The sequence below is a fragment of the Megascapheus bottae genome, chromosome 10 (genome assembly GCF_031878675.1).
Source record: "Megascapheus bottae isolate mThoBot1 chromosome 10, mThoBot2.hap1, whole genome shotgun sequence".
Taxonomy (NCBI): Eukaryota; Metazoa; Chordata; class Mammalia; order Rodentia; family Geomyidae; genus Megascapheus; species Megascapheus bottae.
The window spans coordinates 41997997-42011401 of NC_143518.1; the positions used below are offsets into that span (position 1 = coordinate 41997997).

Sequence of the window (13405 nt, forward strand, 5' to 3'; positions counted from 1 at the left end):
GACTCCTGGAGTCTCCAGGGAACTCTCAAACAGAGAGGGAGGACCTAGGTTTGTCTTGGGTACCTTGTTTTCTGGGTGTTTGGTGGTGGGTGGAGTCAGTCATCAAATGGTAAAAAGCTTCACCTGGAGATCCAGAGTCCGGGACAAGTTGGGGAGGGGGAAGGAGGAGAGAATAGTGGTAGAGACCAGGCCTTTTCTAGGTTGATGCTGGGGACCAATAACAACTCAAGCCACACGGGACGGCCATCCACGAGGCGTGCACTGTTTATGGGCAAGGCCACCATGCCATGTCAGGCGGCTGTTTAGCCCAAAGTATGCTCAGAGGGCTCTGTGCTCCCGATGGAGAAAAGCCTCAGAAAGAGAAGGTAAAAGGCTAGTGAGAGGTGGCCTGGAGGTGGGTGGAGGGGACCCAGTGACTCCTGGTGCTTTTCCTCTCCCAGGTGTTTGGCACCATGGGTTAGGAAAAATGGAGGTGGACAGAAAAGGAACAGGCAGACTTGATTGTCCACAGGCTAGGACAGTTTATTTCCATCAACCTTACTGGTGTTAGGAGGTTGTACAGGGGACTGGATTCAGGGGCCAGGTCTATATGGGTCTTAACAAGGAAGCAAAGGCGTAAAAATTGGGCTGTAATTGCTGGGGGGCTAGGGCTGGACACTTCCAGTCCAGTGTGGAGTGTCCTGCCTGGGGTGACGGGGACTTTCAGTGGAATAGCCTGCCTGAGGACAGGCGTGTGGCCGAGCCTGTTTGTGCACACTTGGTGTCTCGCTTGAACTGGAGAATAAGGCAGGAATCAATCCTTCACGCTACTGGAAACCACCTGCGTCTAGCTACCTCCGAGAAGACCAGCAAAGCATAAGTCCTTTCAGCCTTGGTGCTTCTCTATAACGCCATTCTTCCACCTGTTGCTGTCCCTACCCGTGGAACTTTCTATTCCTCTGGAGAAGCTCTGTCCTTGCTACCTTGCCCTATCATTCTTACAGCACTGAAGCTGGATCCAAACAGATTCCCACCCTTTTGGGGTCCAGCTCTGGTATCCTCTGGCGGACTGGTATCTTCACCTCCCCTACATCACATGGACTGAATGACTTACAGGATTGGAGCGCTCTCTCTCTCTCTCTCTCTCTCTCTCTCTCTCTCTCTCTCTCTCTCTCTCTCTCTCTCTCTCTCTCTCTCTCTTTGTGTGCGTGTGCGTGTGTGTGTGTATAGGCTTTGGGGCTTGAACTCAGCCTGGCAGCTGTCCTCAGGTTTTTCTCTCAAGGCTAGTGACCTTGCAGCTTTTCCGTGGTTAACAGAGATAAGCATCTCCGGGACTTTCCTGCCTGGGCTGAGTTCAAACCATGAGCGTCAGATCCCAGGCTCCTCAATAGCTAGGATTACATGCATGAGCCATCAGTGTCTGGCTGGCTGTGTGTTTTTAAGAACTGTACAGTACATGCTGAGTTCACTCAGTGGACACTGATGTAGGAAGGTTGTCCAAACCCTGACTAGTGAGAAAACAAACACGGGGCATTGTTTACCTTAGGAGGATGAGATCTGAGGATTGCAATTTGAAGCTAGGTCAGAAAAGTCTATGAGATACTTATCTCCAATTAATCAGCAAAATGCTGCAAGTAGAGCTTGGCTTATGTGGTAGAGTATTTGTCTGGAGTAAATAAGGTAAGGGGGAACTTAAGGATCTTAATTAAAACCCCAAGACACACACACACACACACACACACACACACACACACACACACCCTCCACTCTCCAATAAAATGAATACTAGAGTCAATATACATGATCCTCCAAGGATCAAAGAAAAGACCTTTATACGTTTGGCCGGGCTGTGGTTGTTCAGTGGTAGGGCACGTACTGAGCATTCTCATAGCCCTGGATTTGAGCCCCAGCATTGCCACAGAAAATACAAGTTTGGGCCAGATGCCAATGGCTTTGCCTGGAACCCTAGCTATTCAGGAGACTGAGATCTGAGGATCGCAGTTTGAAACCAGCCTAGGCAGAAAAGTCTGTGAGACTTTTTTTTTTTTTGGTTCCTTACCCTTTGAGCCACAGCGCCACCTCTGGTTTTCTGGTGGTTATTTGGAGAGAAGAGTCACGGACGTTAGTGTCTGGGCTGGCTTTGGATTACAGGCATGAGCCACCTTGCCAGGCTTCTATGAGACTTTTTTTTTTTTTTTTTGCTAATCCCAGAGCTTGAACTCAGAGCCTGAGCACTGTCCTTGGGATACAAGCACTGACCTTGAGAAATAAAGCTAGAGTTCTACTATTTGAGCCACACATCACTCCCAGCTTTTGGTCCTACCACAGCCTGTGGAATGCCTTCTGCTCAGCTGGGGTAGGGCCGTGGACCGGTCATTGGAGGAAATCCAAGCAGGCTTGGAGGATTTGTTTGTAAGTTACAGACAAGGACTCCAAATCCAAGAGGTGTTTATTGTAATGAGTGTTCAGGGAGGGTGGGGCAGGGTGGGGTGCCTTCGGGTCCTCCACGGCTCTGAGGTGACTCATTCTTCCTGGGACCCAGGGGTGGAGCTAGTAATCGGTCCTCGAGTCGGGCTCTGTTCCCCCTGGTCCATGGCATCCCCAGTGTCCCCAGTCACTAGAGCCACATTCCTCAGATAATTGATGTTGAAGCAGTTGGTCTGGTCATCCCCAGGAGACAGGTCGCAGCAAAGAGCCGTATCTTTCCACAAGTTCTTCCGGGAGCCACACAGATCATCAACAAAGGCAAATTTCTGAAGAAAGAAGAGCAAGGATCAGAAATGGTGACAGGGTATGAGGGAGGCAAGAAGTCAGACAGCTTCTTCTGCTCTCCCCTGGAATCTCTTCCTGAGACCCAGAGATAGTGCAAGGCTGCCATACATAGCTAGATTCCTTGAGACTGACAGATGTGCACATCTGGAGATGCCAGAAGTCTGAGGCCTAAAGAAGCTGTAATAGGAGCTTAGGAATGGGGAACAGGCCAGGTCAGGAAGGAAGAAATCAGGAGCCAAGGGTAAGATCTCTTCTACTAGTCCTCCTTACTGGTGGTTTGAGATAGCAAAGAGTAGAGGCAAGCCTGGGGCCACTGGTGCACACCTGCAATCCTAGCTACTCCAGATTGAGATCGGAGGATCACAGTTCAAAGCCAGACCAAGCCGGAAAGTCTGTGAGACTCTTATCTCCAATTAATCACCACAAAATTCGAAGTGGAATTTTGACTCAAATGGTACAGTGCCAGTCTTAAGCAAAAACGTTCAAGAACAGCACTCAGGTCCTGAGTTCAAGTCCCAGGACTGCTGCCCCCACCACACACACACAAAGAAGTCACTTTTAGCCTTTTCTCTCTATTCTTGTGCATCCCTCTTGCCCACACACCTCTTCCTCAGCACAGCAGGCCTGTTCTGGAAACGGCAGCTCACAGCAGTGGGCGGTCATGTTCTGGATCAGGCCAGGAATCTGTTTGCTAGGATTGACGTGAGAGAGGTAGGGGTCAGGGTCTTTGTACGCCATGGCATTCAAATGGTACTGAAAGACCCCGTATGTGGTGCGTGAGCTGTGTCCAAGGACACTCAGGAGGGACGTTTCCGGGAGGGGGAGTGTGGGGAGGATCTGGGCAAGACTCACTGTTTGCTGATAACTCTTTGGTTTCCACAGAGATGGCCCATGAGGTTGGGAGTAACTCGGCTGAGGTCAAGGGTCAAGATGTCCCGGTCATAGTTGGGGTAGGGAGCCCGACGGGCAAAACACTCATCACGAGTAGGGCTAGGTGGGTAGTGGCAACACGAGTGGGGATGGGTCTTTATAGCCTGCTCCTGCTCACAGTATTTATCCAGGGTCTCTTCCCACTGTGGGGGTGCAGGGAGACAGAAAGAGAGCGGAGTCAGAAACCCAGATACTTGTCTACTTCTCTCCTCACCATCTACTTCCTTAACAACCCCAGGGGCTAAGTAGGGAGGGAGAAGAAGCAGAGGGCTGGGAGGCAGCTATGGACACGTGGATTTGGCAGGGCTCAAGGGAGAAGCACAGGAGACTCCGTGTTGCAAACGTGAGATGAGCTGGCACAGTAGGTGGAGCGGGTCAGGTGAGGCCGGAGCTGGCGGGCTGGCAGATGGGGGCATGTGTGTGGTCACAGGTGGAGGAGGCCAGGGCTGTAGCATGAAGGCTCAAGACGAACAGATTCAGATGACGGACGGACACAAGAAGTGGAAGAACAATCACAAGCAGACGAACGAGGACATGCTTCCCGTGGGGAGGTGCATGGACGGACGGACTGGCACAGTCAGGGGCTGGAGCTGGGCAGGCAGGCAGGCAGGCAGGTTCCTGGGGGTGTTGGCATGGCCACTTACAGCCTTGTGTGTACACGTGTAATTGCTGCCATGCCGGCAGCAGTGCTGGAACTCCGCCTCGAGCTGCGTGAGCGCGCACAGCTGCCTGTGCACGGGGTCCGTGGATGGCAGATGGCGGGGCACTGAGCGGAAGCGTCTCAGATGGCAGATGTTCTTGAGATTATCCAGTGTGGGCATCCCAGGGGGAAAAGGCACCTCGGGGCCCGAGGAAATACCAGGCTGGTGGCTGGGGCAGGCCTGGAGCTGGTAGTGTGGCTGAGGCGCCTCCTCCTGGAAGCAGGAGAAGCGCGCCTCCCCCTGCTGTCTGCAGCACCCGTGGGGTCTTGTCTTGACCGACAACTCGGCCTCACAGAACCGGGTCATTGTGTCCTCCCACTAGAGCGAGAGGAGTGATGGTCAGCCAGCAAGCGCAGGGTTCCCACGCTTGCCTTCCTCCCAGGGGCCCTTGGCCAGAAGGTGAGAAACAACAGTGCTGTTCTCTACTCTTTAGCATCCTGGGGAAGCTTCAGGTAAGACCAATGGAGGGGACAGGAGGCCCTTCCATACCCAAGTGGTGCGCACGCGCGTGCATGCACACACACACACACACACACACACACACACACACACACACACACACACCCCATCTGGGTTTAAAGGACACATCCCAGCATCAAGCCTGACCCTTACCACGAGTTTGGCGCAGTCGAGGCTGTTAGTGTGGCTGCGGCAGCGGCAGCAGCGGGTATATCCAGTCTCCAGCAAGTTGAGGGCCTCACCCTGGCGAGTGAGGTGGGAGAAGCCAGTCTGTGGCAAGTTCCAGGGACCATACACCACATGCTGGCGCTCAGGAAGGCAGATCTGCTGCAGATTGTCGGAACTGGGCCGGCCGGGGGGAAAGCCATCCAGCCGGTGGCCCCAGCCACCTCGACGGCGGCCATGCGGGCAGTGCTGGGCTGGGTTCCCCGAGTGAGGCTCTGGAGGGCTCTGGCCCATGATGGGAGCTGGCCTTTCTAGAATGAGGAACACAGAACAGGATGGGGGAGTGTGTGGAGGGACCGACAAAGGCTGGCCAGGGCGGCTGGGAAGATTGAATGAACGTGGAATTGGGGAGAAGAGATTGGGAGGACATCAGGGAATTGAGGAAGAAAATGGAATCCTGGAAGGTTTTACGCTTACAACCATCCTTCCTCAGATCTTTGCCCCCTGTGCCGTTTCCTAAAGTTCAGGTTGCCGGCTCCTGCCCTCCTAGGTGCCACGCAGCGGGAGGGACAGATCAATGTGCCTCTCAGCATCTCTGGACTGGGAGATCCCCTGAGGTGGGGAGGTGGGTCTAACTGTGGTAGAAATGTGTAAGCAAAAATCACGGGAGGACTGGCATCGCTGGAGAGTAGGAATTGGAGCCAGGTGTGCTTTTGCAAGCCTGTCACCTCCACGCTAGGGAGGCAGAGGCAGGACGATCAAAAGTTAGAGAAGAGCATCCAGGGCTCTGGAGAGAGAGAAAGAGAGAGAGAGAGAGAGAGAGAGAGAGAGAGAGAGAGAGAGAGAGAGAGAGAGAGAGAGAGAGAGAGAGAGAGAGAGGGCGAGAGCTTTTCAAAAACAAAGCAAAACAAGACAAAGGAAACAGGAACCTGGCTGCTTGCCATTCTCTAAGAGGAACTCAGTGGGGTTATTTTATGTCATTCCATCACACAATACATTCCACAAGCCCTATCCTTTCAACTCTGTGGATGAAGAGAGTAAAGCCTGGAGAGGTGAATAACAACTCATCAACTCATGTAAGGTTACAGGACTAAGCAGCTGAACCTACCACCTTGTTTGCTTCCAAAGCCAGGTCTGGGGTGAGTCTGTGGAGTGGGCGGGGGTGTCACTTACTTTCCTTCTGTTCAGTAGAGTGTTGGGGAGGGGTCATCTCTTCTTGGGGGGAAGTTTCTTCCTGGGAGAAACTGGCTACAAGACAGAGGTGAGCACACACAGTGTGAAGGAGAGGAAGACCAGCATGGCAGCGGGGTGGAGGCGGGGGAGGGGACACGCGCTCACCTTTCTTTCCCACAGGGACTTGGGGAGGGACCACTTCTTCCTGCTGCACAGGGATGGCTTCTGGCCAGGGAGGGGGCTGCACTGTAGAAGGGGAAGTGTGTGAGGGGCCAGGCTCCAGGAGAGGGGAGACTTCTCCTCTCCCCCACCTGAAGAGCAGGAAGCAGGATGGATTGGGACCTGGTGGGGTGGATGAGTGGGGGGGTTGGCGGGGCCTTACCTTCATGCTGTTCTTCAAAGGAAAGGTCATACTCGATAGTGTCCGGCTGGTGCATGGAGGAGCCTAGGACCCGGGGTGGGGAAGGAGGGGCTGCATAGCCAACTAGAGACAAGAGGGGACAGTCAGAGCCCACAGCTCCTCTGGACTCTCCATTCCTTAGTTGCTCCCCCAAACTCTTACCTTCTTGAAGGTTGTGAAGGGAACGCTCTGGCCTCGCTCCCTTCTTTTCTGGAGTCTTAAAGGCTGGGGGGAAGACACACAGGTCAGAGGCAGGTTTTGTTTGTTGGTTTGGTTTGGTTCTAGGTCTTGAATTCAGGGCCAGTGAGCCACATCTCCACTTCCAGCTTTCCAGTGTTTGTCTCACAGACTTTGCTGTCTCACCTCTCAGCTTCCTGAATAGCTAGGATTGCACGTTTGAGCCATAAGCTCCTAGCTGTCGGGCCATTTTGAGCTAGGGACACGTGTGGAAAGGAAGATTAAGACATGGAAGCTGCTCAAGTATGGCACGTTCCCTGCATCCCATAATCTCATCCACAAACACTATGGGGCCAGGAGTTTGGCCTAGTGCTAGAGTGCTTGCCTAGCATGCATGAAGATCCAGGTTCAATTCCTCAATACCACATACATAGAAAAAAAGCCAGAAGGGGGACTGAGACTCAAGTGGTAGAGCTCTAGCCTTGGGAAAGTCCAAGGACAGTGCTCAGGCCCTGAGCTCAAGCCCAGGACTGGCCAAAAAAAAAAAAAATCCCAAACCCACACACCTAGACTGACTGGATCCTGAGAAAATCTGTGATATTTGAGGCCCCACCTCTACCTGGCTCAGAGGTTGAGCCTAAAAGGAATATGACAAATGAGACTGAGAAGGGAGGCCCTAATTTTCTCTTTCAGTGCCTCCCCCTCAGGGCTTATGGCTGTCCTCCATCCAGGGCTCACTGTGATGCTTCGCTATAGTTTGGAAGAAGTCTAACTTGGAATAGGTGTTGGCGGGGAGCTCACGGCTACACATCTTCTCCTCACCTCCCCCTGAGGCCTTTGTATTTCATGAAGCCTGCTGGTGAGAGGCCCAGGAAGCTGAAGACCTTCCCTTTAGTCTCACTCTTCCTTGGTTTAGATCTCATCTTAGGACCTGAGGGACTAGGTGAGATAGGAATCGCTTATAGCTGATCCACAGACCCAAGACTAAGAACTGGGAGGGACAATGACAGAACTCTACCAGATGCAGATTAGATCGACTACATCTCTCAACACATCTCTCTCGAGTTGGAGTTCCATTTAGGCATCAGAGCAGGTAGTTTGTAAGTGCCAGGCAGGCAAGTGTGTGAGTAGACTCCCCCTAGACTCTTCCTCTAACCAAGGAGTCAGTCAAGGCTTCCCAGGTCAGCAGATCAGTTCTTAGCTCCCTATGAAGATCTCATCTCCCTTCTTTCCTGCATCAGAGCCCCCTCCACGTAGATTTTGCTCAGGCATGTTTCTTAGCAGCAATCACCAGCAACCCCTTTCCTACTTCTGCCTCCCTGGTAGAAAGCAATGGTGCCCCAGACCTACCATGAGCTGCTCAGAAAAGGCCAAACCACCCTGTTTGGGATGAGATGTCTGGAGCCAGGTCCCTTCCCAAAGGCCGGCCCCACCCCTACTCACCTCCCTCAGAGGTGACAGAAGCCACAGCCAAGCAGGCAAAAAGCAAGGCTGCTCTGGACATGGTCAGCATCCTGGGGTAGGAACTGGCCGCCACCACCCACAAGCTGGGTTCTCTCAGGCAGGTCTGGATTCGGAGGTCTGGGCTGCTGGAAGCTTGGTCCTCTGGTTACTGCTACTGCTGTTGGAAACTTCTGGACAGCTGTCTCTTTATAAGCTGTCTGGTGTTATCTCCCGCCCTACTCAGCTTCCTGCCATGACTCAGTCCCAGCTGCTCCTCCTCTGGCAGTCACTCCTCCCAAATTCATCCTGAGGCCTGCTCAGAGGATTGAGAAAAATGGAGGTGATGGGCGGGGAACATTCACATATCCCAAGAGAAACTGATTCAGAGATTCATGGATCAAGGGACACCTGAGGCCTTAGTTTGGCCTCTGTTTGACTTGCATGCTGCCCTTTGTGCAGAGGGGATCTCACAAGCAACTGAATTGGGGGTGGAGAAATAGAAAAGCTAACTGAAGTTGCTCCTCTACCACTAAAAGGACAACTGCTCCTTCTTCCTTGCGAGGAAAAAGACAAAAGATGTAGACAAAGCAGAACTTTCTTTAACCCTTCTCTAGCTGTCAGAAATGAAGACACACATCCAGGAGCTTCAAGTGTGCTTATTTACAGAAGTTTGGGGGTTTGAACTCAGGACTTCATACTTGCTAGGCAGGTGCTTTGCTGCTGAGACACAACTCCAAGTTCGGTTTTTGTTTTTATTTCATTCTCCTCACACCCAAATAGTAGTTTTCCTCCCTCTGTGGAGCCCCCAGTCAAGTCCATTTTTCCAAGTCCAAGGAGCAGAGACTGATGTTGGGAGTGAAGGATTGATTATTGCCCTAGTCCCCTAGGTCACCCAAGGCACCAGGTGTCCATGGACAGGCTTGACCACAAGTCTGTCCACAGGCAAGTTCCAAGTTAGGCCTGGCCAAGGACACCACCCTTGGTCCCCAGGGGACAGCAGTCTCTCACCCCAGGTGGAGCATTCTACCTTGGGCCTGGATAAGAACACTCTGGGTCCCCAAGAGTCCATAACCCACTTTTTATTTTCTGCTTCTTTGTTAAGTCCTATATAAGCTTGCCTCCAAAATACAGTCCTTTGGGATTGGGAGTGTGACCTAGTGTAGAGTGCTTGCCTAGCATGCAGGAATCCCTGGGTTCAATTCCTCAGTACCACATACACTGAAAAAGCTGGAAATGGGTGCTGTGACTCAAGCACTAGCCTTGAGCACAGAGAGGCTCAGGGACAGTGCCCAGGCACTGAGTTCAAGCCTTAGGACTGGCTAAAAACAACACTAACAATAAAAATACAGTCCTCTGCACAACCTTCAAACTCGTGGGAAGATCTATGCCCTTTGCTGGTAATAAACAGTCCTCACCTGTTGATTATTGAGTGTGGCCTATTCCTTTTCATTTTCCTAACATATGGTGCCAAAACCCAGGAGGGGACAAGAGCTGGAAGTCACTGGGTCCTCTCCACCCACCTCCTGGCTGCCTCTCACCAGCCTTTACCTTCTCTTTCTGAGGCCTTTCTCCATTAGGTGTGCAGAGCCCTTCAAGCTTACTTTGGGCTATGAACAGCCACCTAAAACAGTTTGTGGCCTTAGTCTACATAAGCGGTACATGCCTCATGGATGTCCACCCGTATAGCTTTTAGTATTACTGGTCTCCTGAATAAGCCCAGAGAAAGCCTGGTCTTTACCTTCATCCTGTCCACGGACTCTCAGTGTCCAGGCAGGAGGCTCTTCACCATTGAGTGACCTAGTCCACCTACCATCTAAAAGCCTCCAGGACGAAATAATCTGCCTGGTCCATGGTGGAGGTGCCACAACTCAGACCCTAGGACCCTTCCTGTCTAGAGATCCCCAGAGACTCCAGGAGTATCTCACCCTTTGGTGGCCCCCATACCCTTTAATTAGGACCTTTGAGGATGCCCTCTCCTAATTATCAGGATTCATTCATTTGCCTTCCCAAAGTCCTGGGGATGCCTGGAGCAGGGAGACAGGCTCCGTAGTCTTGCTCAATTTTCCAAAATGTCTCCCAGAGGCATCCATTTGCTTGTTCATGGTCTAATCTTAAGATTCGCAGGCTGACTGACTTACAGTCAAAGAAAACTCACTTGTCTACCAATATCTAACCTCCATATCAGGTAAACCAAAGCTACTGTTGGCCTAAATTCAGAACCTTGGATTTTACTCTTAAACAATGAAATGGCAAGGGGCTCAAGGTCCCCTACACCCAAGTCCTCCTCTCCCTCTGCTCCAGAGACCCCTTCTGTTCATCCTGTTCTTTCTACCAAGTCCTCTACCTCCACTTCAGAGAACTCACTCTGTTCTGTTGTTCTGCCCACAAAGTCCTTCTATACTATAAACCTTCCAGCTATCTCTTTTAGAAAGGGAATTTTCCTTGCCTTGTAGCAAGCTCAGTCTCTACCCTCCTGCCCCCCCAATCCCTCTACCCCCTGCCTCCCTAGCCTCTGTCTGTAATGACCTCCAGACTAGAGGTCATTTACCATTATCACCTCCATTCCCACTGACAGCCCTTTGACATGTGCCTTTGAGAGTGAGAGGCAAACAGGGTCCCAGAGACCCCCTCTAGGTTCCCTCTTAAAGGCTAGTTATCCGGGATCAGCAGTTCCATAAGCCCAAGTCTTTCCTCCACCCTTGCTTGCTGTTTTAACTGCATTTCTCCTCTCTGTAGTTGATCTGGATTTTCTAAGTGAAAAGTGTTTGCTGCATGTATAGGAAAGGTTACGCAGATAGCAAATCCCAATCAAATCTGATCTTTTTGCTTTCAGGAATTGGGACACTAACCCATTACTTGTCTATTTCCTGAGTCTACTCATTTCAAAATCTGGATTCCTAATCTCTTCCTTAAGGCCAAACCCCTCCATGAGTCTGCTGTAGGCTCCTAAGGGGCCCTCCCTCCCACAGTTCTCTGCAGGCTGTAGAGATTGACACCCACCTAGGAAGAGACAAAGGCCACATGTTGGGATTTCATGTGATCTTCACTCTTCCTCCAAGCTTTGCCAAAAGTGTTTTAAAGGTTTTCTTGTTATCAATGTTTATTTAAGCATGTAGAATCTGTTAAATTGTTTGTTGTTAGTTAAATCTTAAATTTCAACTTGCATTTTGTTTGACATTGCCTATTTTTCTAGCATTGACAACGTGGTTCTATCATACAGTGGACAAAAGTATCTTTTGCATGGTCGGACGTGGTGGCTCACACCTGTAATCCAAGCTACTCAGGAGACTGAGATCTGAGGATCGTAGTTCAAAGCCAGCCCAGGCACTAAAGTCCATGAGACTCTTATCTCCAATTAACCACCACAAAACCAGAAGTGGTGTTGTGGCTCAAGGGGTAGGGCCTTGAGCCCTTGAGCTGAAGAGCGCAGGGACATCGCTCAGGCCCAGAGTGCAAGTTCCACGACTAACCAAAAAAAAAAGTAACTTTTGCTATTTACCATTGGAATTCCAAGAATTTTCATTTTTTGAAAACCTAAGGGCAAGGAGCCTAGTGGTACAGTGTTCACCTAGTATGAACAAAGCCCTGGGTTCGATTCCTTTGTACCACATATACAGAAAAAGCCAGAAGTGGTGCTATGGCTCTAGTGGCAGAGAGCAAAAAGTGTCTAAGGACAGTGTCCAGGACTTGAGTTTAAAAAAAAAAAGGGGGCCGGGCTGGGAGTTTGGCCTAGTGGTAGAGTGCTTGCCTAGTATGCACGAAGACCCGGGTTCAATTCCTCAGTACCACATACATAGAAAAAAGCTGGAAGTGGTGCGGAGGCTCAAGTGGTAGAGCTCTAGCCTTGAGAAAGTCCAGGACAGTGCTCAGGTCCTGAGCTCCAGCCCAAGACTGGCAAAAAAAAAAAAGATACAAACTTTTGCATTCTTTGTTGTAATCACAAAGGCTTAGTGATACCTCCAATATCTTAACTTCAATTAGTATCCTAAAGTGTTATATGCAATTCACAATAACTATATTTTCATTTGATCTCCTTGGGAGATCAAAAAGCTATCCCAACAACAAGCACCTAGACCCCTGGCACAAAAACTAATCCTGGAATTAGAGGAGAGAGATGGTGTCATATCCTAATTGGAGTCACCCTTTCAAAATTAATGAGAACTGGGAGATCAAAAGAGAAATAATAAGCTTGACCATCTAATGTCCATACTTCTAACTGGACAGGATCTTACATACTTGCCTTTGTTACCTGCTATTTACAGGAAATGATCAAGGCCTCTCACCAGGCCCTTAACCACTCCAATCCAGCCTCAGTTTTTCACTGGTTATGGGCACATGCTCCAGGCTTGTGGCCAGGGTGTGTTCTCCGGTGTCATTCTTGTTAACTGGTCCTACCACCTTGTCAACCATTTGCCTGATCTCACCTTTTTCAAGTGTTTCTTTAACAGGAGAACAGCCCTCACCCAGGATACTACCTGGGAGCAAATCAAGGCCATTCTATTTCTTCAGACAACCAGAGGTTTCACTTATACTGCCCTGCCCTGCCCAGTGCAGACCTGGACCCTGAAGACTACCACCCACTGACTCCTTAATGCCCCCATGTAGCAGGAAGTAGCCAGAAAGACAACCACTGACCCCTTTCTCCAGTCTCTCCTCTTGGTCCAACTTTTTTTTTTAATGCATCCAAAGACCCTATATGAAGGACTTCCCTCTCTCTCTCAACTCAATCTTTTTATATATCTGAAGATGGAATATGGGGCCAGGAGTGTGGCCTAGTGGTAGAGTGCTTGCCTAGCATGCACAAAGACCTGGGTTTGATTTCTTAGTACCATATATGCAGAAAAAGCCAGAATTGGTGCTGAGGCTCAAGTGGTAGAGAGCCAGCCTTAAGAAAGACCAAGGCCTTGGGAGGAGGTGGGGGGAGGGGAAATGGGGACAAAAACATGAGAAGGGGTATCAATGTGTGAGAAATAACGCACCTACAATCTGGTGAATATAACTGTAACCCCTCCACACATTACAATTAAAAAAAAAAAGAACAATACAAAGAAACCACAGAGCATGGCATTAGATAAAAAAATAAAATTATGGGGGGTGTGGGGGGGAGGGAAATGGGTACCAAGACATGTGAAAGGGTATCAATGTATGTGAATTAATGCACCTTCTATCTGGCAAATATCATGTAACCCTTTTACTAATTACAATT

At 50.4% G+C, this 13405-nt stretch overlaps 1 protein-coding gene across 1 annotated transcript; it reads right to left on the minus strand.

Moving 5' to 3' along the window:
• Window positions 1–2410: 2410 nt before the first annotated feature.
• Ecm1 (extracellular matrix protein 1) lies at window positions 2411–8400 on the minus strand. The gene is made up of 10 exons (XM_090341081.1): window positions 8200–8400; window positions 6742–6804; window positions 6562–6663; window positions 6345–6425; window positions 6180–6254; window positions 4995–5317; window positions 4326–4700; window positions 3604–3824; window positions 3355–3442; window positions 2411–2732 (listed from the first exon to the last, which is right to left on the minus strand). Exons 1-10 carry the CDS (start codon window positions 8267–8269, stop codon window positions 2502–2504), a joined length of 1629 nt encoding a protein of 542 aa, XP_090197207.1. The 5' UTR covers window positions 8270–8400; the 3' UTR covers window positions 2411–2501.
• Between the last annotated feature and the right edge of the window lie 5005 nt (window positions 8401–13405).

What these genes read in the sequence shown, in the direction of transcription:
- Ecm1 (XM_090341081.1), bottom strand. Translation starts at nt 8,269, where the DNA reads ATGCTGACCATGTCCAGAGCAGCCTTGCTTTTTGCCTGCTTGGCTGTG. An exon ending in TTCTGTCACCTCTGAGGGAG is followed by an intron (nt 6,805 to 8,199) that starts GTGAGTAGGGGT and finishes TCTTCCCCCCAG; the next exon opens with CCTTTAAGACTCCAGAAAAG. An exon ending in CTTTGAAGAACAGCATGAAG is followed by an intron (nt 6,426 to 6,561) that starts GTAAGGCCCCGC and finishes CCCCTTCTACAG; the next exon opens with TGCAGCCCCCTCCCTGGCCA.